Below are 24,019 nucleotides of genomic sequence, written 5' to 3'. Positions count from 1 at the left end.
CAACACACTGCCTTTGTTCTAATGCACAGAGAGCTTGTATAACTTGCCTATGGTCACAAAGCAAAGTGGATGGCGCTGGGATTTGAATCATGCTCCGGCTGGTGCACAGCATGTGCAAACGTTCCCACAACCCTGACACAGAGAACCATAACCACCTTTTACATGTGGGGAAACTGAGGCTCTGCCGTTTGATGCCCTCTGTCCCACGTGTCACAGCCAGGGGGAAGTGGGCCAGACCGTCAACCCAGGCCACCTTCTTTGGAGCTGACAAATGTCCAATCTGCTGGGAGCTGGATCAGGAAAAACTCTTCATGAGCCTTTGAAATTTGGAAAACAAACAAAACAGTCCTAGACAGAGGGAACTTCAGAATCCTCTTTTTTTTTTTAAAGACTTTATTTATTTATTCATGAGAGACACAGGGGGCGGGGGGCAGGGAGAGACACAGGCAGAGGGAGAAGCAGGCTCCATGCAGGGAGCCCGACGTGGGACTCGATCCTGGGTCTCCAGGACCAGGCCCTGGGCTGAAGGCAGCACTAAAGCGCTGAGCCACCTGGGCTGCCCATGAATCCTCAGAATCCTATCACTGGCCTAGAAATGCCAGGAAAACAGATGGCCATCCAGGAGCTGGACACACGTGAGGTCTCCAGTGTGGAGCTGCTCCCTACAACCTAACACACCTACTCGCTCCTCTTGGTGTGGTTCCGTTGTTCAGTAATGGAAAAGTGTCTTAGCAGTGCCTGCAGTGTGGAATTTAGGGAATGTTGGCATCTGGCCATTACTGATCGTGCAGGGATGCCCTACGAGGACAGCACCTCCTTTGCCCCATCTACCCCAAGGTCAGGTCAGGTCTAGGTAGGGGTGGCTCATGCTGACCTGTCCTTACCAATTCGGGTTACTCAGCACTCTGGCTTGCCTTCCAGGCCGGGCCTCTGCAGAGGTCACAGCAGTGTGTCTGCAGAGCGGCCCAAGCTCCTGGTCAGTCCACACCCTTTACTGACCACTTACTATGTGCGTCAAGCTGGTGGGGCAAGAGCCCCATCTTCCCAACAGCCCCTGTCGGGATGGAGGTGCCAGCAGCAGAAACCAGTGTGTTTACTAAGCATCTGAATGTCCGGAGCATCATGGAGGGAGATTGGGACACATAGCCTAGCATAATCCCCCGTAACAGAGGCTGAGATTGAGTCTCAGGGGGGCCCAAGGCTTGGCTGGGCTCACATGGCCAGTGGGTGCGTGCTGAGGGTGGGGGGAAGCCTGACCCTGTTCCTCCAGTGGAGACTTGCTGGGTGCCCCTCAGCAAGTCCTTGTACCTCTTGCCTGCACACACTCTGGTCACACTTTACACATCCCCTCGATCTGCTTCACACTGAGCTTCCCCATCTTCTCTGGGGTCAGGAAGCTAGAAGCGGGCACACTGGGCTGGGGCCAGGGGTCCTGAGCAGTGGAGAAAGATCCAAGGGGAAGACCTGGGTCTTTCTGGGGCACTGCTTGCCCCTCCACCCTCTGGTGGCTGGACCTGACACCAGCCCTCCCTGCCCTGAATCCCAGCACTCCGATTCCCTACCACCTCTGCTCTGGGCCCAGCCAAGGGACTGGGTCCCAGAGTAGCTTCATCTCTGTCTGTCTTCAAAGGGCCTCCAGTGTAGGGCAGACAGAGCCAAGCACAGATATTCCCAGTGCTGTGAGGTCAAGGCTGGGCTAGGGGAAAGGATAGGGGTGGGGAGCACCCATCTGAGCCTGGGAAGGTAGTGTTAGAGAAGGCTTCCAGGAGGAGGGGGTTTCTTAGTAAGGGTTTGAAGGATGGGTAGGAGTTCCTCCACAGATGAGGATGAGGGACTGCAAACACACCCGTTAATCACATACCTCCTATGTGTCTGGTCCTGTCCTTCATACCTCATTTGAACTTCTCTGCAGTGAAAGTCTCAGTTCTCATTTTCCAGGTGAAGAAACGGAAGTGGGATGGAGAGGACTGACTTGCCTACAGTTGTATTTTCTGGCTCCTTTGATCCTTTTCTCCTCTGCTTCCTTAGTTTTTCAAAATCTTCAGTCTTTGACTCTAACCAGGAAGGGAGAGGGGGAATCCCAGGAGGAGGAAGGCCACCTCTTGAACTCTTGCTGTGGGATGTAGCATATAGAAATATCTTTTTTGACAAAAGATATTTTCCCACCAGTCCACCAAGCTGGAAGGAAGTCCCCATTTCATAGAAGATGCTACTGAGGCTCAGAGAGGCTTCTAGGGGGAGGGTACCCCCCTTTCCCCAGGAGAACCCCCCCAGAAGGGCCTCCCCCTGAAAAGCAGCCCAAGACTCAGCCAACTCTGGTCCCTGGAGTGTTTACTCTGCACCCAGGGCGGAAGGGACCAGCCAGGCGGGGGCGGACAAAGTCCGGGGATTATAAAGGCCAGTCCAGCGGCGTCCGGTGGCTCAGTTCAGAGCTCAGCGAGCACCGGCATGCCTGGACAGGGACCGGCACCAGCACACTGCTCTCCCATGCTGGTGATACTGGTGATGCTCTCCTGGCTGCCTTCGGGAGGCGCCCTGTCTCTGGCCCAGGAGCACCTCCCCGCCTTTCCAGGACCCTCAGACCCGCACTCCAGTACCGACGTGTCCAGAATCCAGGAGCTTCGGAAACGCTACGAGCACCTGCAGACCAAGCTGAGGCTGAACCAAGGCTGGGCCGATTCAAACCCTGACCTCGTCCCTGCAACTCGAGTCCGGATACTCACTCCAAAGCGTGAGTGAAATCTAGGAGCCCTCGGCCCCCTGAGCAGCTACCATCATCTAACCAATGGTTCTGAGTCATAGGGGCTCAGGCCTGCCACTGAGCCTCAGTCTCCCCACCTGTGAATCGGACAAGAACATCTCCCCTTGGGGCTGACGGTGGGGGGGAGGGCGGCGGGCGGGGGGCATGTGGCCCAGTTTACGCCCGAGACAAGATGAGGGTTTGGCTAAAGTGCGATGTTACAGATCGCAGATGGGGAAACTGAGGCCCAGAGAAGCTAGCGATTCTTTTTGAAAACTCTCAGAGCCTGGAATTCCCAGAGACTAAGTCAGGCAGCGGCGGGGGTGGTGCGGGGAGGAGGGGTCCTTGTCTTTGGATGTAAGGGCTGGGGGAGGGCGCGCAATCCCGGAGAAAGGATGCAGAGAGCGGCGGAGCGGGACGAGAGGAGCGCAGCCCGCCGATAGGTGGAATCTGCCGGTACCCGTTCCAAATCTGACGCAATCCCTTGACACCGCACTGCTAAAGCCGCACGTGGCATGTGCCTTAGGGAGGGAGGAGATATTTTCTCGCCATCCGCAGAGGATCTAGGGGGAGGAGAGGGAAGGAGATCTGGGCTACGCTGGAAACTGGGAGGGGTTAGGGGAAGAGCGTCAGGCCAGAAGGGAGCGCTGCTGTCTCGCCCTAATCCTACTAGTGCTGGGAGACTTCAGGTAAGCCTCTTGTCCTCTCTGAGCCTAGTGACCCAGTCCCCGGCTTCAAAGCCTGGTCCCCCCAGTATCTCCAATACCTGTACCAGCCTATAGGGATCTGTGAATCCCGGGGAGCCAGGTAGCCTTCATTTCTCAGATATAGAAACCAAGACTCAGAGAGTTGAAAACACAGTAGCTAGTCGCATCCCCAGCCCCAGGCACTTGGTAGGCCTTCAATAAAATGGTCTTGACTGCCAGAGGAGGCAGAACCAGTGTTTGGATCTTAGTCCCTCTAAATATCAAGTATATATTAATTCCTGCAAGTATTTACTAAGCACCTACTGTATGCCAGATATGGTAGCGACCAAGCAGACAGAAATCTCTGCTGAGGGGATGCAATAGGGGAGATGAAATGATACACAATGAAATAAAATAGTGCCTATTTTAGGCAGGCTAGAGAGGTATGTAGCCTGCCGTGCTGAGATGAAGGAGAACAGTGTGCTTGGACGAGGAAGCAGCTTGTGCAAAGGCCCTGCGGTGGGATGCAGCTTGGCGTGTGGGAGAAAATGGGCACTCCGCGCCTGGCGCACAGTAGGCCCGTGGTTGACTGACTGGCCTTCCTCTCTCCCTCAGTGCGACTTGGGCCGCGAGGCCACCTGCACCTGCGCATCGCCCGGGCCGACCTGACTGCGGGGCTCCCCGCAGCCTCCCGCCTACATCGGGCGCTGCTCAGATTGTCCCCGACGGAGCCGAGCTCGTGGGACTTGACGCGGCCGCTGCAGCGTCAGCTCAGTCGTGTAGGTTCCCGGACGCCCACACTACGCCTGCGACTGTTGCCTCGGTGGGACCGGTTGCGAGCGTTGCCTTCTGCACGTCCGCAGCTTGAGCTGCACTGGCGGCCACGCGCGGCCAGGGGGCGCCGCAACGCGCATGCGCACGCCCGGGACGGTTGCCCCCTCGGGGAGGGGCGCTGCTGCCGCCTGCAAAGCCTGCGCGCGTCGCTCCAGGACCTGGGTTGGGCCAACTGGGTGGTGGCGCCCCGCGAGCTGGACGTGCGCATGTGTGTAGGCGCGTGCCCAAGCCAGTTCCGGTCGGCTAACACGCACGCCCAGATGCAGGCGCGCCTGCATGGCCTGAACCCCGACGCCGCGCCTGCGCCGTGCTGCGTGCCCGCCAGCTATGAGCCGGTGGTGCTCATGCACCAAGACAGCGACGGGCGCGTGTCGCTGACGCCCTTCGACGACCTCGTGGCCAAGGACTGCCACTGCGTGTGAGCGCTCCCGGTCTTTCACTTACGGCTCGCGAGCAATGGAGGTGACCCCAGAGACCCTGCCTGTCGAATGGGCTTGTGGGGCCTGAGATTCCCGACTTCCCACCACTGCTATCTATACTCCATCCCGCCCAAACCTCTGTATTTATACGTTTGTATTTATTATTAATTTATTGGGGTGATCTTGGGGATTGGAGGGTTGGGGAGGGCTGGTCTGACGGTGTGCCTTTATTTAAAACCGTGGTAATAAAAATGAAGGTGTCTGACCTGAGCCCCTTGGTGTCCAGGATGAAGCTGGTGACTCTGGGAAGAACCTTCCCTTCCCTGGCCCCAGTCTCACAGGGGACCTGGTATCAGGGTGAGTGGAACTGTTCAGGGAATGCGTGCTGGAGCGTTCTGGGATGTCAGGCAATCAGATGGTGCTCATGACACCGATGCACCCAATGACACCCTTCTCTCTGTTTCTGCTTCTCTAGCTCCCTGTTCTCTGTTTCTGAGACTTTCTGCGTGTCAGGCTCACCCATATCTCATCTCTCAGTATTCCTGTTTCTGTGCCTTGTCTCTATCACTGCCCTGCTGTCTCTCCTTGCTTTGGAGTCATCCTTCCAAACACAGGCAGCCCAGATCATGTCCATCTGCCCCCAACCTAGAAGAGTTCCATCACTTCTGTTTGTGGCACCTCCCTCCATGTTAATGGTACCTCTATTTTTTGTATAAAAAGAGCAAGGGTGGGGGCCATGCCCTGTGCTGCTAAGGCAGCTGGGAGTTCCAGGGCTCCACCCATGCTTAGTTTTCCCCAGCCCGCAAGTGACGGCATGGCAGCCATCCCCACAGCGGCTCACTGGTGACCACCTGTGCCACTTGCGTTCCATTTCCAGTAACAGTTCCTGCAGAAGTGCAGAGTGTCCCGGGGAAGCCATCCCTCACTACCCTGGCTGACCCGGGTTACTGGTGGGCAAGCTTCTCTTTTGGGAAGTGCTGTTCATGCTCCTGTTCATGGCTACAGTGTTGGAGTCCCCAGGACCCTTGGGATCTCTCTAGGACTCTAGCGGCAAGATCACCTGTGACTTGACTCTGGAAGCTATGAGGAAGCAGCTTGGTGGCCAGCCTGCAAAGCCAACACCCAGCCCCAGGCTGTGGCCATCCCCAGCCAACCTGCCTCAGGAGGCACAAGGCTTATCAGAGCTCTTTTCCCCTTTCTTCCCGTCCCCTCCCCCTAGACCAGGCAGGCTGCAGCAAGCAGAAGCAGTTGGGTTCTTTTATACTGAAACAACAAAACACCAAAAAGGAAGTTGAGAGAACCCCACTCTTTACTATCCAAGCTACAGGCAAGCTTTCCTGACACCCTGTAATTGTGTGCCTTGCACCAAGTGGAAAATAAACTCCAAGCAGCCAGTTAAAGAGAGAGAGGGGGAAAAAAAAAAAAACAACACAGGAGGAAATAAATACATTGTGAAGAACATTTTCATGCACAGGGCATCTCTCATCTTATATAGCCTTCTTACTTAGGATCTTGGAATCCCTAAGATATTCTAAGTACCCCCTCTCCCCACACCCACCTGCCTATCCACCCTGAGAATCTCAGAAAGGAAACATTAGGGGGAGGGGGGGTCTTGGGGACAGAGGCCCTATTTCCGGCAGTGAGATGTGTCCCCTGTGAATGCCGCCACCCAGAGGCAGACAGGAATGATTATGGGTGTCCCTGAATATTCAGTGAATGCCTAGCTTTTTCCCAGGCCTCGACTGGGTACTCAGGACACAGAAGTAACAAGACAGGCAAAAGCATTCCATTTGCACTCAGTTGACTGAGGAACACAAATGAGTACAAAGATAAATGATAAGAAAGCGGTCGGGGCACCTGGGTGGCTCAGTGGTTGAGCATTTGCCTTTGGCTCAGATCGTAATCCCAGGGTCCTGGGATTGAGTCCTGCATCAGATTCCTTGTGGGGAGCCTGCTTCTCCCTCTGCCGATGTCTCTGCCTCTCTCTCTGTCTCTCATGAATAAATACATAAAATCTTAAAAAAATAAATAAATAAGAAAGTGGTGGACTGCGATATGATTTGTGCTGAGGAGTCAACCCAGGAAATACATCAATGAATGGAGGCAGAGGCGATTGACATGGTTGGGGGAGGGGGCCTTCCTGAAGATATGGCATCTGAACCTGGAGGTTCAGACCTGGAGGAAGAACAGGACTCCGGGGAGAGTTGGGGAATTGGCATTTGAGGATGCCAGAACAGCAGGTGCAAAGGCACTGGGGTGGGAATAAGCTCAGCGTTCAGCAATAAAAATGTTGTAGATGGGACCAGAGAGCTGGGTGAGGGCAGACTCCACCAAATCTCCTGGGTGGTAGTGGTGAGGGGTGTGGGTGTGTTTGAAGAGCCATGGGCAGATGCGAAGGGGTAGGAGCTGGGAGTGTTGGGATCTGATTAATGCTGGAGAAGGAGGAAGACAGATGGGGGCAGGAGTGGGCACTTGAACAGTGTCTAGAATGGGGATGCAGGGGTTCAAGGAAGCTAAAGACCCTTATAGGTCTCCCCTCTCCCACCCCATCTCAATGACTTGAGATCATTCTCAAGTGTTGGGGACCCCAAGGGAACCTCAAAATTAAACTTGATACCAGGGTCACCCAAAGCTAACAGATGCCATATAAGCCTCTCCCCCAAATATCAGCTGTTGCTTTTGATGAACATTTGTGTTGCCCACGTGCCTTTCATACCTCTCAGCTGCTGCTTACCAGGCTGGTCCCCCTGCCCAGTAGGCGTGTCCTCTCCACTTCTCAAACAGTTACACGTCCTTCAAAACCCACTCCAGATTCCCCTCTTACACACAGCTTTTTCTAAACTCCTTTGTTCATCTCCCTCTGGAACCCTGGCCCCATCCCAGGCTTGACCGCTCAGGACTGAGGGTGTCTGTGTCCAGCTGTCTCCCCTAGATTGGAGGGTTGGCAGGAGCCAGGCCAGGAGCAGCTGAAGGAAACCCAGCTGAGGCATGAGTTTGAACAAACTCTTGAAATACACGGAGCATTGGGAGTGATTAACTCTGCCTGCAGAGGAAACAAGAAAGCTTCTGAGTAGAGTGGCATTGAACCTGGCCTTGCAGGACGAGTTAGGATAGCTCAGCATATTAAAGCTAAAACAGCTGCCAAAACTAATTCTAATTGCCTTGTCGTACAGATGGGGGATCTGAGGGCCTGTTAATGGCAGAGTCAGGACTTGGACCCATGCCTCCGTGGGTATGGAGTTCTACACCGGTATCAAGATGTTTAAGAGTGAGAAAAAGGGGATGGGGATGGCATTCTGGGCAAAAGGAATGGACAAATGAAAACTTTAGGAGCGAGATGGGCTTGGTGGTGAGGAGGCCTAGGCCAGAAGGACAGAAGAATGGGAGAGGGCAGCGAGGTGGGCAGGGTGGAATCATGCAGGCCTCAATTACCAGACTGAGGTCCTGGGGGCCATGGGGAGCCATGGAGGGTGTGTGAGCAGGGGAGGGATACAGTCCCATTCATAAGTTGTAATGACCCCTCTGGGGTTTGTGTGGGCTTCCCTGGGGGCTGAGCCTCGGAAGTCTTAGAGATCCGGTTTGGGGATCTTAGGGAATCCTCACCTCAAGGAACCCACTCACCCTGAGCCAGCAGCCTTGTCAGCCCTGCAGTGTTTATTGAGCACGGCCTAGACACTGACAGGAAGGTGACGATGGAGTTCACAAATTGACCTTGTTACCCCCATGCTGGGGCCTCTCCTCTTCCCCTTCCAGCAGCTGAGGGAACTGAGAAGCAGAGTGGGGGCTGGAGAGGGAACTGCAGAACCTCTCTGGGGCCTCAGGGATGGTCCTTCCCTGTCCTCATTCCTCAGGTTTGGGAAGACTGAGGCCAGGGAAGAGCCAGAAGGCCGCAAGTCACCTAGAAGGCATCATGCTGGAGTTCGGGGCATCAAAGGCTCAGCACCCGGGGAACACATACTCCTCTTAGTCCAGCGGGCCCCGGTACACGGACTGCAGGTTGCAGTAGACAGGCTGGGAGGAATGGTCGGGGCCCTCGTAGTTCATGTAGAAGTCGCTGTCCTCTGATGAGTGAACCCTGTGGAGAAAGAGAGATGTGAGGGGAGGAAGGACTCAGAGGGTAGGCATGTCAGCTTTGAGAGGTAAAGAAAGTTCTGGGCGACTGAGTCCCTTCCTACATTTACATATGAGGAAACTGAGGCACGGAGCAGTGTTCTCCCAGCCTCCCAACCTTCTCTGAGGAAAGGAGGTGGGGGCCAGAGATTCAGGGAAGATTCCATGGATTTAGCATTATAACACTGTGGTCCAAGGACCTCAAGTCCATGATTGAATTATTTTCTTCCTTAAAGTTGAGGCAGTTGCTCATTTTTTACTTTAAAATCTACACTTTGGTTTCTTTTCTTTTTTAAAAAATTTATTTTAAGATTTTATTTATTTATTTATGAGAGAGAGAGAGGAGAGAGATTGAGAGAGGCAAAGACATAAGCAGAGGCCTCCTGCAAAGAGCCCGATATGGGACCCGATCCCAGACCCTGGGATCACGCCCTGAGCCAAAGGCAGATGCCCAACCACTGAGCCACCCAGGCATTCCTCTTTTCTTTTCTTAAGATTTTATTTATTCATTTGAGAGAGCGAGAGCGCATGAGCAGGGGGGGAGGCAGACAAAGAGGTAGAAGTAGACTCCTTGCTGAGCTGGGAGCTGGACCCCAGGACCTGGAGTTCATGATTTGAGCCCAAGGCAGACGCTTAACCATCAGGTGCCTCCCCACCATCCACCCTTTTTTTAAAGATAGACTTCGATTTCCTCTTGAAAAATCAGAAGCTCTAGTCACACCAGCCACATGAACGCAAGTGGCTAGAGCCAAACTAGTATCCCTTCAGCTGGGAAATGTTTTTACTAGGTTCTCCGAAGCAACTGACTTTGCGGCCTCAATATAGAAATAAATTTCTGAGTCTCAGTTTCCGCATCCATAGAATTGACCTGGGAGGAGGTAGCTTCTTAGCAATGTCTAGCTATGTATGGTGGACAAGAACTCCACCCCCCCACCCCCCACCCCCACGTTTCGGGGAAAAGCTCTCCTGCCTCTGGAACATCCTAACACTACCCTGGACTCCTCTGGTGACAAAGGCTACTTTGGGCAAGTGGAGTCCATCATTCATTCATGCTTTAGAATGAATCACTCCAAACACATAAATGCTCGTATAGAGATAGACAGGACTGGGAGTCAGGATCTGTTTCCTACCTCTGCTTCGGACTCAATGTGTGACCTTGGGCAAGTCCCCCCTCTGCCTCCCAGGGGGCCTCCGTTTGTACAAGGAAAATGTATAGTGGGAATGGCAGATCCAATTCTAAACAATGTTTTTGGAGGAGACTGGTCCTAAGGCTTTGGTGACAGCGAGGCAGAGGGGAGCATCACAGCACGAGCTGCCTTAGTGGGTCTAATTAGTGCCTTCAACTCCCTCCGGACCACTTCTGCTTTTGAGCCGTATTTGCATCTGTTTTGCATATTCTCCTATTTCTCACCAACAGCTTCCCCTCAGCCTCCCCACTTTGTGGATTTCCCTGCCCACACCCATCCATGACCCTGTTCCATTCCTGCTCAGATTCCCTCAGCTCTAATGTTTTGCCTTCTCAAAACCGATTCACAGGAGATTCTCCATTCTCCTCCACCTCCAGGCCTTTGTCCCGGCCTGTGCTGTCCCCTGCAATTCCTTTCATTCCCTTATCCAGCCTGGAAAAGTTGAAGCCATCCTTCTAAGTTCAGCCAAATCTAGACGTGTCAGGGCTTTGGGGGGGGCGGGAAACACAGCTTTCTTAGCATCTCATGTGTCAAAGGGACATGTGGAGGGGCGCCTGGGTGGCTCAGTGATTGAGCGCCTGCCTTTAGCTCAGGTCATGATCCCGGGGTCCTGGGATTGAGTCCCCACATCGGGCTCGCCACAGGGAGCCTGCTTCTCCCTCTGCCTGTGTCTCTGCCTCTCTGTGTGTGTCTCTCATGAATAAATAAATAAAATATTTAAAAAAAAAAACAGAGGGACCTGTGGGAGGGGAGCCATCCCCACTGTATAAAGACTGAAACAGAGGCTCAGAAATAGCCCTGGGTCACACAGGATCTGAGCTTAGACCACTGACTATTGTTGCAATGCCCCTACTCTGCCTGGAACACTTGCCTCCTCTCTCCCCATACTGGGCAACCAGAAACTCAGTTTGCGGGTCAGGAAGGGAAACACTTGTCTCATATACAGGAATTCGCTTAATTCTTATCCCAACTCTGTGAGGTGGAGCTGTTATTATTCCCATTTTACAGGTGAGAAAACGGAGGCCCTGAGGTAAAACTACTTGCCCGAGATCACACAGACTACAACAGGTAGCCCAGGGGTTTGAACCCCGGCCATCTGGTTCCAGAGTCTTGGAGGTAGGTGTGAATCACTCACCCATTTTCGGCCCACTGGTGCCCGGCATCTGGCTGGCCCACAAACACATTCTCATAGTCGGGTGTGGAGAGTCTGGGCTGGGCAGCCGCCGGGGGCTTAGGGCTGAAGCCCCGGCTACTGTACCTTGGCTGCTTGCCAGCCACAGACCTAGAACCATCCTGAGCAGCCCACGTTTTGTCCAGGTCCCGGGGACTGGCCGTCCAGCGTCCCCGGAATCTCCAGGCCAGACCTAGGCCAGCAATGGTGAGCACGAGGAGCAGGGTTCCACTGGCCACCAGTGCCACGATGGTCAAGGACAGGCCAGAGGAGCAGCTAGCCGCCAGGAAGGCAGACACATTGTGCCAGGCCCCAGTGGCTGTGTCCTGGCACTTCGGAGGCTCTTGGCCAGAGCAGTTGTTCTGTCGGACCTGGTGCCAGGATTTTAGGACACAGCTGCAGTCAGCCTTCAGGTCAAGTTGACAGAGCATAGCCAGGTCCGGGTCCACGCGGTCCAGTGAGTTGTTTGTCACATCTAGGACCTGCAGCTTTTCCAGGAGTTTAAAGAAGAGCAATGGTAGCTCTTGAAGATTGTTGCCAGACAGGTCAAGGTGAACCAGGTTCCTGGCCTGCAGAGACTGGTTCTGGGGCAGTCTGAGGCCTTGGCCACTGAAATTCAGGCATGTGGCCGTGAACTCCATGGTCCAGTTCACGTCCCCGGAGGACACGTTGCAGGAAAGCGCTTGGCTGCCTGGATTCTGCAGCAGCAGTGGCAACAGCAGCATCCACACCAGGGAGCCCTCCATTCAAGCAACCTAGACAGAGAGACACCAGAATCTAAGCCCAGACCTTAGCTTGTGGTCGCCTCGCCCTCACCGCTCGTGTTGTATTATTGTCATTGTCGTCGTTGTTGTCTCAGAGTGGCTCAGGCTGCTTCTGAAATGGTACAACGCAGGCCCTCGCTCGCCACCTCCCTGGCTGGCTCCGGCCTCTGCCTCAGTCGCCCCCTCTGGGGAATGGGTACAGAATCCCAGTGCCCGCCGGTCCTGGGAGGCCAGAAGACCCGGCCCAGTCATCCCCTCCCCTTCTCCCAATGAAGCCCCTTCGGGTCAATTCGCCCATTCCTCAAGCGTGTCCCCCTCCCCCACGCCCGAATATTTCGGGCACCCTCATTGGCCAAAAGGAGACCATATGCAAAATAAGCGGTTGCCCCGGAAACGGCGGGGTCACCGGCCCGCTAATTCTTTCTCCCTGGACTGCGGGGTGCTGCGAGTCTTGGGCTGGGGTCGGACGCGGCTGCTGAAAGGAACCCCGTCCGCTCTGGCTTGAGGTCTCTGCCCGGACCCGGTTCTAGTGCCCCGGTCCTACCTTTCGGGTCCCACCGCCACGCTGTTGCCTGGGCGGCGCGGGAGCTCGCGGAGCTCACCTGGACGCGGGGGCCGAGGTGGTCAGCACCCGCCTCGGATCCGCGTGGCCCGGGGCGCTCCTCGGCTCAGGATCTGCACCCAGCGACTCAGGGGAAGAGGAACTGGTGTCCGGGTGCAATGCTGAGGGGAAGAATGAAGACACAGAGACCCGCCCCCCTTCAAGGCCTCAGGCCCGGGATTCTCACGGGAGGGGGAGGGGCGACCTGCTTCTCTGTTGCTGGAACCCAGAGACTGCATGTCCCCCATTAACACCCCGACAGACTGCTACCTCATCAACTCGCTTCCTGGTTGTCAGCTCAAATTGACGCCCAACCCACGCATTCGTATGTTGGTTCATTCAACCAGCGCCGGTGCTGGACTTCCAGAAGGCCTGAGTGTGGCCGGGTTCTGGTGGAGCACCCAGTCTTCAGAGAGGTCACAGCGGGACACAGACACACCCAGTCCAGTGGAGTCAGGTCAGGTCAGAGGGAGCGACAGAGTCCAGGAAGGCTTCTTGGAGGAGGAAGCATTAGGATTGGGGCTTAAACACGCGAGTAGGGTTTTGCCAAGGATTCCCAAAACCATGCCTTTGACTCTCCAAGCTGCTAGCCTCCCCCACAGACTCAGAGCTCCTGCTCCATACAGCGCTGCCTCCCTGCTGGAGGGGGCTGTGAGGAGGGTTCCCTGGGGAAGGAAACGTTGAGTCTGGGGCTGAGGATGAGTCACAGGAGCTGGCAGAAAAAATGCATGGCAGATTCCAGGCAGAAGTCACAACAGGAGCAGAGGCCCTGCAGCCATGGCTGGATGGGTCAGTGTGTTTAGGAGTGGAGTGGCTGGAGTGGGCAGACCAAGAGGAGGAACTGGTGGTGTGGGCAGGGGGTGGGCAGTGCAGGCCTCAGAAGCCAGGCTAAGGAGTGGGGCATTATTCCCAGGACCATGGGGAACCAAGGACGACGTGTGAGCAGTGGAGGGGTGTCCTGTCAAAATATTCCCCCAGGCAACCCGGGTGGCTCAGTGGTTTAGCGCTGCCTTCAGCCCAGGGCCTGATCCTGGAGACCCAGGATGGAGTCCCGCGTCATGCTCCCTGCATGGAGCCTGCTTCTCCCTCTGCCGCTCTCTCTCTCTCTCTCATTAATAAATAAATAAAATATTTAAAAAGAAAATATTCCCCCAGAGTGAACCAGTCTTGGAAGTGGGGGACCTGAGGAAGAGGCCAGAGTTCCAGAGGAGGAGGAGGGGTGCCTGAGTCAGACCCAGAAGATAATAAGAGTAGATTAAGAAGGGTGGGCTAGGAGAGGGTCTCAGCCTCACCGGGGTGTCCTGGTGTCAGGAAGACCAGGTTCGAATCCATTCCAGACCCTGGCCCACTGTGCAACTTTAACCACTCTGTGCCTCAGTTTCCACATCGGTAAAACGGGATAAATGCTAAGAGCCTTCTCCTTGACTGTGGGAAGCTACAGTTCACTCCCTGGTGCTTTCTGGTCTCCTCAAACTGTGCCCCTTTCCATCTTCAAACTCAGAGGAATGACCAAAGGTTTTGAACTGAGACTATAGAAAGTTGAAAATTGTTGCTTCAACACACTCAAAAGTACTCATTCTCTCTCTCTTTTTAAAAAGATTTTATTGATTTGACAATAGAGAGAGAGCACAGTGAGGAGGGGGTGGCAGGCAGAGGGAGAGGGAGAAGCAGGCTCTGCGCTGAGCAGGGAGCCCAATGCAGGGCTTGATCCCAGGACCCCCGGACCATGACCTGAGCTGAATGCAGATGCCTAACTGACTGAGCCACCCAGGAGCCCCAATGGTACAGAAAAATTGCAAATCACAACTCTGTGGTACCAGTGCCATTTATTTTCCGCTATCAGATTGGCAGAACTTCAAAAGGATGCTAATGTTCGGCAGGGCTGCGGGAGCATCTGTGGCGCTGTCCCAGAGGAAGGTATGCTGACACAGGCCACCGGAGTCACAAACACTTGTCCCAGCTGACCCAGCCTCCCACTTCTGGGATGCTCCTGAATAATTCATGTTTACAAAATGACAAGGGCAGCAGGGGCATGAGCTAACTAATCAGTGGGTAAACAAAGTGCAGCGCATCCATACAGCAGAATGTTACTCAGCCATAGAAAGGAACGAAGCCCTGATACCAGCTACATCGTGGATGAACTTTGAAAACATCATGAAGAGTGAAAGCAGCCAGTCACAAAAGGCCACATAGCCTGTGATTCTACTGATATAAAACGTCCAGAACAGGTGAATCCTTAGAGATAGAAAGCCGACTGGTGGTTGCCAGGAGCTGGGGGGAGGGCCTATTCAGGGGGATGGGGTTTCCATTTGGGGCAACGGAAATGTTCTGGAACTAGATGTAGGTGATGCTTGCAAAACACTGTAAATGTACTAAAATCTCACTGAATTGTACACTCAAAAATGGCTAAAATGGTAGATTTTGTGCGAAGTGTATTTTGAACAATTTAAAACAGGAGGGAAGGCAAAAAGATGGCAGAGCTAAGAGATGATTCATTGCATGTTGGGATATGGGGGTGATGGGGAAGGGAAGCAACCTAAGGGATTGGTTAGATGAATAACAGCTCCTCCTTCCTGGGGGATGCCTCAGAGTCATAAAAACAAAATGATAGATCTCTATGAACTGATAAGGAAAAACTCATTCATCTTTTTCCATAAACCTTTATTAAGTGGCTACTGTGTGCCAGAGACTGGTCAGGGAGCTGTGCCTACAGCCCTGAACAAAACAGACCAAATCCCTGTGCTTGTGGGGTTCTCGTAGCAGTTGGAGAGGTTGGCAACGTGTAGGATCGACCGAGAAAATATGGAGCAGGTGGAAAAAGTAATGCAGAGAAAAATAAAACAAGAAGCAAGCAGGCAAGGTGGCAACTCTTTTTTTTCTTTTTTCAAGATTTTATTTACTTATTTGGGAGAGAGAGTTCAAGTTTGTGCATATGTGCGAGGTGGAGGGAAGCCAAGCGGGTCCTGGGATCGAGCCCTGTATTGGGTTCCCTTGCCTAGTGGGAGCCTGCTTCTCCCTCTCCGCCTCCCCCTGCTTGCACTCTCCCTTTCTATCTCAAATAAATAAGTAAAATCTTTAAAAAATAAAATAAAACACCGAAATCAACCAACAAGCCCACACAAGACTTTTGGGATAAGAGGGACGGGGCAGGGGTGCCTGGCTGGCTCAGTGGGTTAAGCATCTGCCTTGGGCTCAGGTCATGAATCCAGTGTCCTGGGATGGAGCCCCACACCAGGCTTCCTGCTCAGCAGGGAGCCTGCTTCTTCTTCCCTCCCTGCCCCTGCTCTCTCCCTATCTCTCTCAAATAAATAAAATCTTAAAAAAAAAAAAAAAAAAAAAAAGGAGGAACAGAGGAGCAGCAGCCACCCTCAGGCTGGGGTGTGAGTGGATATCCCCCATGTCCCACACCCTGGGAGGAGTTAGTGGCATCCAGCCCTAAGGTCTCTTAGAATAGGAGGAAATGAGGAAGTGCCAGACACCCGGTCTGTGTGTGTGTGTGTGTGTGTGTGTGTGTGTGTGTTTGGGGTGGAGGGAGGTAGGCGTGGGGTCTGGGATAGTGGGTTCTGGAGGTGGTCTGGGGGACCTGAGAGACCCAGAATCTGGAAAATTTAGAGGGGTCAGGAGTTTGGGAGACCTAGGTCCTGGGGTTTGGGGGTTTGGAAATGCTTGGCATGTGGTAAGGTATTGGGGTCTGAAGCACGGGACCTGGAAGACCTGGGGTCTGGGCCATCCTAGCTGCCACCTGAACAGGTCGTGTCCAGGCTATGGGAAGCAGAGAAACCCGGGGCTTCACTGCCTGAGGGGGACCAGAAGCTTCCAGAGGGCACACCTCCATACTCCCCCTCCATCCTGCCTGACATGCTCTTGAGCCTGGGCCTGAAACAAGCCTGAGTCCCAGGCAGGGCCAGTCCCTCAGCACAGAGACTTCCAGAGGTCCTTAGGGCCACCTACAGACCTTCAGAAATCCCCAGAGATGTCTAGAACAACTCAGAATCCCCAAGCCCCCAGGTTACCCAGAGGCCTTCAGAGATCTTCAGAGACCCCCCCACCCCCAGTAGCCATGAAAACATGGAGCCATCCCACAAAGACAAAGATAGAAATACAGAGTTCCCTGGGATAACCCAGACTCAGGGCCACCAACCTATGACCTCCTCAATATAGCCATATATGCCCAACTCCCTCTGACCCCCATGTACCCACCTTTACTGGGTGAGGCCTCAGTCCTGCCCCTGCCCCCAGTATTCCCAAGATTGGGGATCTGAAGTGGGATCAAGGGTTTGCCCTCCCCCACCATCTACCTCTCCTCCTGTTCCTGAGCTCTCATACTTATCCCTAATCTGCCCTTCTCTGGAGCCCTGATTCTCCGTGGGGCCAGAGGTTTGGGGCTCAGGCCCCAGGCCCTGTCCTGCCTGCCATTTGCATTCCCCATGCTTCAAAGCGCAGCCTTTGAATGCCAGACTTCTGTCCCAGCCTGGAGTCTGGCTGCCCTTAGGGTCCTGTCTCACCTGGGAGAGGAGGGAGGGCAAGGTGCCAGGCAGCCCAACCCAGCCCAGGAGGCCCAGATCTAAAGGCCTGGGGATCTCAAGGTGTCCAAGGGGGCTCTGGAGCCAGCAGGTCAGGACCAGAGGCAGGTGTGACAAGCCAAGGCCGGGCTGGGTACCCAGACAGTAGGCAGACACGGCCACCCCAGCCAGGCGAGCATCCAGCCAGCGATCACTGAGGTCTAGGCCTCACCTTCACCTCCCCGTGACCCAGGACCGCCACCTTAATCTCTTTAGGCCTGGCTTCCTCCTCCCTAAAACAGAGACAATGAAAACCACTCTGTGGGGCCGCTGTGAAGAAGGGCTGAGAATCAGATGTGAACGTGAGTGTGTGCCTGGCACGGGGGGGTGGGTGGTGGTGGTGGTGGTGGGGAGGTGGGGGGGTGGGAGGGGTGGTGCTCAGACGCAGGAGGTGGGGAGAGGGGTAAACGCGGATCCATCGAGGCACAAGCATTGACTTCAGAAGTTTAAGGCTGGAGTTTTAATGGTGCGGAAAGACCCTGTTTGAAGTCACTTGGTCCCGTCGGTTAGAGTAAAATTTTAGAAGCCGCTGAACGCTGTTGTCCGCGGGGTGTCGTCGGGTGGGGGTGGCGCAAAGCAAACGTGGCATCGAGCACTGCGGTCGTCGCCGAGCACGTCCACCTGCTGGCTGCTTAGCCGAGGGCTGCTGGGGCCGCGGGACGCCACGCTGCCCGCCCACAGGGCTCCCCTGGGAGCAGCCCGCGACCACAGACGGAAGGCGAGCTGCCTGTGGACGCCTCACTGCCTCCCACCTCAGGTAGGACCTCTCCGAGGTGCTCCGGGCGCCCCGGCCCCCTAGGAGACCTGGCCCTCGGAGCCTGCTGCCTGGCGCCCCCTGCAGGGCTCCTCCTCTCTGCTCACCCCGACCGGGGCTTCCAGGGGTGATTCCCCGTCCCCCCCCCCCCGCCCCGCCCCCCACTGCAAACAGGCTCTAGGATTCTGTTCTTCAGGCCTGCTTCTCAGGGACCCCAATGAAGATAGGTAGAGTGACTGACTGGGACACCGGGCTGGCTCAGTGGGTGGAACATGCAACTCTTTATTTTTTTTTTTTTAATTTACCCATTCATTTGAGAGAGAGAGAGAGAGAGAGAGAGAGAGAGAGAGAGAGCCCCCGCAGCAAAGGGGAGAGGAGCAGAAAGAGAGAGAGAGAATCCTGACCTGGACTTCCCTCTGAGCAGGGCGCCCAAGGCGGACTCCATCCCCAGGACCCTGAGATAGAGACCTGAGCTAAAATCAAAAGCCCATGGCTAAATGGATTAAGCTACCCAGGCAGCCAGAGCATGCAATTCTTGATCTCAGGGTCGTGAGTTGGATCCCCACATTGGGTGTAGAGAATTTTTAAAATAAATTTAAAGAGGGGCGCCTGGGTGGCTCAGTGGTTGAGCATCTGCCTTTGGCTCTGGTTGTGATCCTGGAGTCCTAGGATGGAGTTCCAACTCCAACTCTCTAGAGGGAGCCTGCTTCTCCCTCTGCCTATGTCTCTGCCTGTCTGTGTCTCATGAATAAATACAATCTTAACGATAAAAGAAAATAAATTTAAAAAATAAACTTGGGGCAGCCCCGGTGGCTCAGCAGTTTAGTGCCGCCTTCAGCCCAGGGTGTGATCCTGGAGACACCCAGGATCGAGTCCCACATCAGGCTCCCTGCATGGAGCTTGCTTCTCCCTCTGCTGGTGTCTCTGATTACTCATGAATAAAATCTTAAAAAAAATAAAAATAAACTTAGACAGAGAGAGATGTAATCTTCACCATAGCCCCCTGAGATAGGAACTGTCATTACCAGTTCATAGGAACTGATAAGACCCCTCCTCATTTTACAGGCAAGGAAACTGAGGCATGGTGTGGTTGAGTAGCTTGCCCAAGGCTCAACAGCAACTGAGGGTCGGCCCAGAATCTGTGTGGTTGACCATTACGCTACACTATGCTCAAACACCAGATGTATTTGCATCGTTCTGGAAGGGTCTGCAGAGCCATTCCAGGGCACACAATGAATCTCTATGTGGCTCCTGGATACATGGATTTGGACTTGTGTTCATGATAGTGATTGCCTGGGGCTGTGGACTAAGGAGGGTATTTTGTTTTATTTGTTAGGTTTTGTTTGTTTTTGGTAACAATTCATTCATTCCTCAAATATTTACTAAGTGCCTCCTGAATGCAGCAACACTCCTGCTCTTAAGGAGCTAATGTTCCAGGGGGAGGGCACCACGAACAGTAAGTTACCAAATTTGTTTATTATTTATTTATTTATTTTATTATTTTTAAAGATTTTATTTATTTACTCATGAGAAACAGAGAGAGAGAAAGAGAGGTGGAGACAAAGGCAGAGGGAGAAGCAGGCTCCCCCTGGGGAATCCAATGTAGGACTCAATCCCAGGAACCCAGGCATCATGACCAGAGCCAAAGGCAGATGCTGAACCACTGAGCCACCCAGGCATCCCTAAATTACCAAATTTAAAAGCGGTTAGGAAATAATAGCTCAAGAGAGAAAAAGTTAAACAGAATGTGGGAGATTTGAAGAGCAAGACGGGGTGGTTCACAGTTTTAAAAAGGTTAGTCAAAGAGGAAAAAAATGCAGAAAAGAAAGGGGAGGAAAAAAAGGATGTGCAGGTCAGAGTTCAAAATGGGAAGTTTTGGGGGTTGTAGGGGGACTGGGTGATTTTTTTATTTTTCTCCTTTTTTACTATGAAATAATGCAACGTATAAAAATTTAGATATATATCTGGAAGCCGACTTGGGGAACATGGGCAAGGTCAAGAGAAGCTGACAACATTCCAAGCTTGAATCTGGAGGTCTCAAGAGCTGTTCCAAAGGGGCACCAGGGCGAGGCCTGCAGGGACCCCGCAGGAGTTGGTGCTGCGAGTCTCTGCTGTCCTCGTGTGGCCATACTCGGGATTGCAAGTCCTGGGGGTTCCCGGCCCTTCACACCACCAGACTCCACCAGGGAGGATGGTAATGACAGTTTGTGTCACAATCAGGCTGAGACCCCTGGGGACACTGGAGGCCTCGGATCCCAGCACAAAGGGGACAGTGGTAATTTTTAATTCATTTGGTTTGCAACAGGTATTTATCGAGCTCCTGCTGTGTGCCAAGCATTGTTCTTTGCACTGTACAAAATATTCAAATTCCTGGCCCTGGGATGCCTGGGTACTCAGTCGGTTAAGTATCTGCCTCCTGCTCAGGTCATGATCCCAGGATCCTGGGATTGAGCCCCACTTCAGGGTCCCTGTTGAGTGGGGAGCCTGCTTCTTCCTTTCCCTCTGCCGCTCCCCTGCTTGTGCTTTCTCCCTCTCTCTCAAATACATAAAAATCTTTAGAAAAAAATAAACAAAACCAAAAAACAAATTCCCTGCCCTCCTAGACCTCATGGATTACTGGGGACATGGGAAATCAATGTGCAGGGCAGCCCAGGTGGCTCAGCAGTTTAGCAACGCCTTCAGCCCAGGGCATGATCCTGGAGACCAAGGATGGAGTCCCGCCTCAAGCTCCCTGCATGGAGCCTGCTTCTCCTTCTGCCTGCGTCTCTGCTTCTGTCTATGTCTCTCATGAATAAATAAATAATTTTTTTTAAAGAAAGAAATCAATGTGCAAAAACAAAATTTTCAGGAAAAATCCAGCGCAACCCAGGTTGGAGGGCCTCTCTGAAAAGACATTGCTGGAGCTCAGGCCTGAAGGATGAAGAGAAGCAACCCATGGGGAAGGGCTGAGGGAAAGGTGTCCCAGGCAGGGAGAACAGCATGTAAAGGCCCTGGGGTGGGAATGAGCTGGATGCTTGCAGCAGGATCATGCACAGAAAGCACCCAAGTTCCCCTTAGCATTCATTCCGCAGTGTTGTTCTTAAGCTGAGGGACTCCCAAATGGGGAAGAAAAGACTCCTCCCTTTTACTGCCCAGAAAGAGAGTGGGACCTTAGGTGCCATGGAACCTCTTCTGCCACAGGAAGAGATCAGAGGTCTGGAAAGGAGAGGTAAGGGAGAGATGTTGCCATGCACCCCAAAGTGGGACCTGGTCCTCCACTCTCTGCTCCGTGTCTTCAGGCAAGTTGCTTCCCTGTGCTGAGCCTCAGTTTTATCTGCAGAACTTTCTCTGTAGCTGCTACAGGCTCTCCTTTCCTCCACTCCTTTCTTCCCTGCTCCTCCCGGCAGGCCTGAGGTTTTCAAAAAATGCCTCCAATTTCCCAGAGTGAGTATCCCAGACCCAGACAGGGCAGGCATGCCAGGGGATGAAGTGCTGCCTCTGGATCACCTATGGGACTACCTCAGTATCTCTCAGGGCTCAATTTCCCCATTCTATAACATGTGGAGAAGATATGCTACCTCTCCAATGAGGCTGCTCGGTGGCTTTTCCAGGGATGATTTGATCCTGGGCTGAGCACACCAATTTCTAATGATTTGGAATTCAACTGTAGGCAGGAGGGGGAGGGACTTACTTTGTGGGCACAAGAGACCACAGAAAGTCCTGGAAACAGGGCAGGGTACCGGCTCAGGCTGAGCCTTATGGAGGATGGACACAGGTGCTGTGGGGGGAGCTGTAGACTTGGTCGAGGCTCCTCCTCCCAGTCCTGGGTCCCTTCTCTCGCCTAGAGTTCATCGCAGCTTTGCAAGCTTGGGAGGTTCAGTCGCCTGCCTCCCGCTCAAAGACTCACAAGCGCAGGCCGCAGCAGGCTGCACAACACGATTCACATCCAGGCTCATTCTCCATCTGGGGACTTCTGTCTCCAGGTGATCGGTCTTGGAATAGAGGAAACTGAAACTCCAAGGGGTTGCTGCCTTTTCAAGGAGCTTAGTCCATCTGAGCGAGCCTTGGCTCCCCCACCCCATCCCCAGGACTCCCGGGTTGGTGGCCTTGCTCCTCCCGCCAGGTCTCTGCGAGAACTCCCACCCCAGCTCTAGCGCTCACCGGCTGCTGTGGCTTCTCCCCTCCCGGTGTTGTTTGGGTTTTAATTTTTGTGTTGCAGTTAGAAAATTACCCATAATTACAGCTTCTGAGAGGAAACATCTCCTGGCCCAGACCCGGCTCCCAGCTGTGGCCCGCCTCCCACGCACGGCTGGGGCGGGGCTGCAGGAGCCGCCCTCCGGAGCCCGGCCCCTCCCAAAGCCTGCCACTTTAATGGGGCGGGGGGGGGGGGGGGGTGCTGCTTCCATCTCCAGTAGGGAGGTAAACCCAAACCAGCCTTCCGAGCGACTCCTGCAACATATTCACCGGCAGCCAGGGCTGTGTCCGCAGGGAGCACAGATCCAATGGGAGGCGGAGGCTGCCAGCCAATTATCTGATGCATCATTTTATCGTAACAGTGACAAATCCAGCCAAGGCCAGTGCAGAATCCGTAATCCAGGGGAGATGGCCAAGGAAGGCAAGAAGAAGGGAGGAGAGGAGAAAAGGGAAGGAGGGAGAAGATGGAGAAGAAGGAACTAGTATAGGCCAGGCCAGGAGCCAAACTGCCCTCCAGGCAGCAGGAACAGCCAGGGCAAAGGCCGTGAGGCGGGCCTGTGAAGGGTGGATAAGAAGACTGGAAAGACTGGAAGGAAGTGGGAAGGACAGCCTCCCCCTCCCCCCCACCCCCCGCAGAAAAAAAAAAAAAAAAAAGACCCAGCCCTACAAGCACAGCCCGCTTCAGGCTTCCCCAGGCCCCGCCCCAACCCGGTGGTAATCCCGAGGCCGAGAATCGGCTCAGGGCTGCAGTGCCCGCGCAGCCACACAGGGGCGATCGGGAGCTGGTGAAGAGATCCGGGTCTGGGATCCAGCCGAGACCCTTTAGCCTACTCGGCTCGCGGTCCCCACCCGGGCCCCTTAATCAGTCCCCGGGGCTGCTAAGGCCCAGAGCCCCTGTCTACTTGGGCCTCTTACCGGGACAACCTCCTGCATCCCCCATGCCATCCTAATCTCCCCAGGAGCCCCATGGAGCTTCTTAAAATCCTGTTGCAGATCCTGCCCCTCAGGGCTACACACGTTCCCGTGACTCTATTGCTCTTGGAACAAATCTCAACCCGTCCCTTCGGGAGTGATCCGGCTCCCCTTCCCCCTGCTCCAGCCGCACGGCCCTCCTCGCTCTGCCTCCAGCACCTTCACCGCGCACCCATCTCAGGGCCCTTGCACTTCTGTGACTGCAGGCTGAACATTTTGTTTTCAGATCTTTCAGATCCACCCCTCCCCTTGTTAAACAAAACAAAACTCCCCTCCCCGTGCCCGTCCCTCGTACGGGTGCGGGGTGGGGGCTCTTCTGCGGGTTCGGCTTTTACAAGGCGTGCGCCCCGTTTGGATGTGCCTGCGGCTCAGCTTCCCTGACGCCGTGGGGGGCCCAGAGCTCGCTCCTCTCGGACTTTTCCGCGGGCACGGAGGCTGTGTTTGGAGATCCGTCTCGGTTGCCATGAGAACCGCGCTAGGCGCTCCAGCCGGCCGCGCCTCCCCCTTCGCAGCTCGCGCCTCCGTCTCCCTCCTCTCCCCTCGCCTCCACCCTGCTCTGGGAGCCGGGCCCACTCGCCGGCCGTCGCTGGGTCCTCTCCTCCCCCGGGAAGCCCTCCCTCTGCCCAGCATGTAGTGCTCCCTGAGGTTATCCTGACTCGCCAGCTTTTGACGGTCAGCTTTCCCCAGCAGAATCTCTGCTTCGCAAGCAGTAGCAACGCGTCCTGGCTGGGTCCCCAGGTCCCTGCACCCAGCAGACGCTCAGTAAATGTTTGTGGGGAGGTTGAAGAGTCCCAACGACTCAAGGAGCCGCGGCTCAGGGCGAAGGACCCGCGCAGGGCACACAGAACCTGGGGAGCCACGGAGCATTGGGAGATAAATAAGGGGTGCCTGGGGTAGCAGGAGGAACATCTGCAGGGCCTGGGTGTCACAGTTGTCACCAATACGCTGTGTGACTTGGGTAAGCCACACTTTCTCTGTGTCTCGTTGAAAGTGAGCGCTGGAGAGCGGTGGTGGGAGCGGGTATTACATGAGGGTGCCCTGGAGGC

At 54.4% G+C, this 24,019-nt stretch overlaps 2 protein-coding genes across 3 annotated transcripts; one reads left to right on the top strand and one right to left on the bottom strand.

Moving 5' to 3' along the window:
* The first annotated feature begins 2,391 nt into the window (after positions 1-2,391).
* Positions 2,392-6,138, top strand: GDF15 (growth differentiation factor 15). Its single transcript, XM_025458073.3, has 2 exons — positions 2,392-2,731; positions 4,042-6,138. The coding sequence occupies exons 1-2, from the start codon at positions 2,449-2,451 to the stop codon at positions 4,680-4,682; spliced, it is 924 nt and encodes a 307-aa protein (XP_025313858.1). The 5' UTR covers positions 2,392-2,448; the 3' UTR covers positions 4,683-6,138.
* Positions 6,139-8,313: 2,175 nt separating this feature from the next.
* LRRC25 (leucine rich repeat containing 25) lies at positions 8,314-12,661 on the bottom strand. 2 transcript variants are annotated; one of them, XM_025458075.3, is made up of 3 exons: positions 12,514-12,661; positions 11,112-11,902; positions 8,314-8,754 (listed from the first exon to the last, which is right to left on the bottom strand). In XM_025458075.3, the coding sequence occupies exons 2-3, from the start codon at positions 11,891-11,893 to the stop codon at positions 8,643-8,645; spliced, it is 894 nt and encodes a 297-aa protein (XP_025313860.1). In that variant the 5' UTR covers positions 11,894-11,902; positions 12,514-12,661; the 3' UTR covers positions 8,314-8,642. The 2 variants fall into 2 exon arrangements, with proteins under 2 accessions (XP_025313860.1, XP_025313859.1); XM_025458074.3 differs by having other exon boundaries at positions 12,456-12,653.
* Between the last annotated feature and the right edge of the window lie 11,358 nt (positions 12,662-24,019).

This window comes from Canis lupus, chromosome 20 (assembly GCF_003254725.2).
Source record: "Canis lupus dingo isolate Sandy chromosome 20, ASM325472v2, whole genome shotgun sequence".
Taxonomy (NCBI): domain Eukaryota; kingdom Metazoa; phylum Chordata; class Mammalia; order Carnivora; family Canidae; genus Canis; species Canis lupus.
This window is presented reverse-complemented; position numbering and strand designations above follow the sequence as displayed.

Bases quoted from the DNA above. Each gene is read 5' to 3' on its own strand.
- GDF15 (XM_025458073.3), top strand. From the start codon at position 2,449: ATGCCTGGACAGGGACCGGCACCAGCACACTGCTCTCCCATGCTGGTG. The intron at 2,732-4,041 runs GTGAGTGAAATC...TCTCTCCCTCAG, and splicing joins CCGGATACTCACTCCAAAGC to TGCGACTTGGGCCGCGAGGC.
- LRRC25 (XM_025458075.3), bottom strand. From the start codon at position 11,893: ATGGAGGGCTCCCTGGTGTGGATGCTGCTGTTGCCACTGCTGCTGCAG. The intron at 8,755-11,111 runs GTGAGTGATTCA...CTTTCTCCACAG, and splicing joins CACCAGTGGGCCGAAAATGG to GGTTCACTCATCAGAGGACA.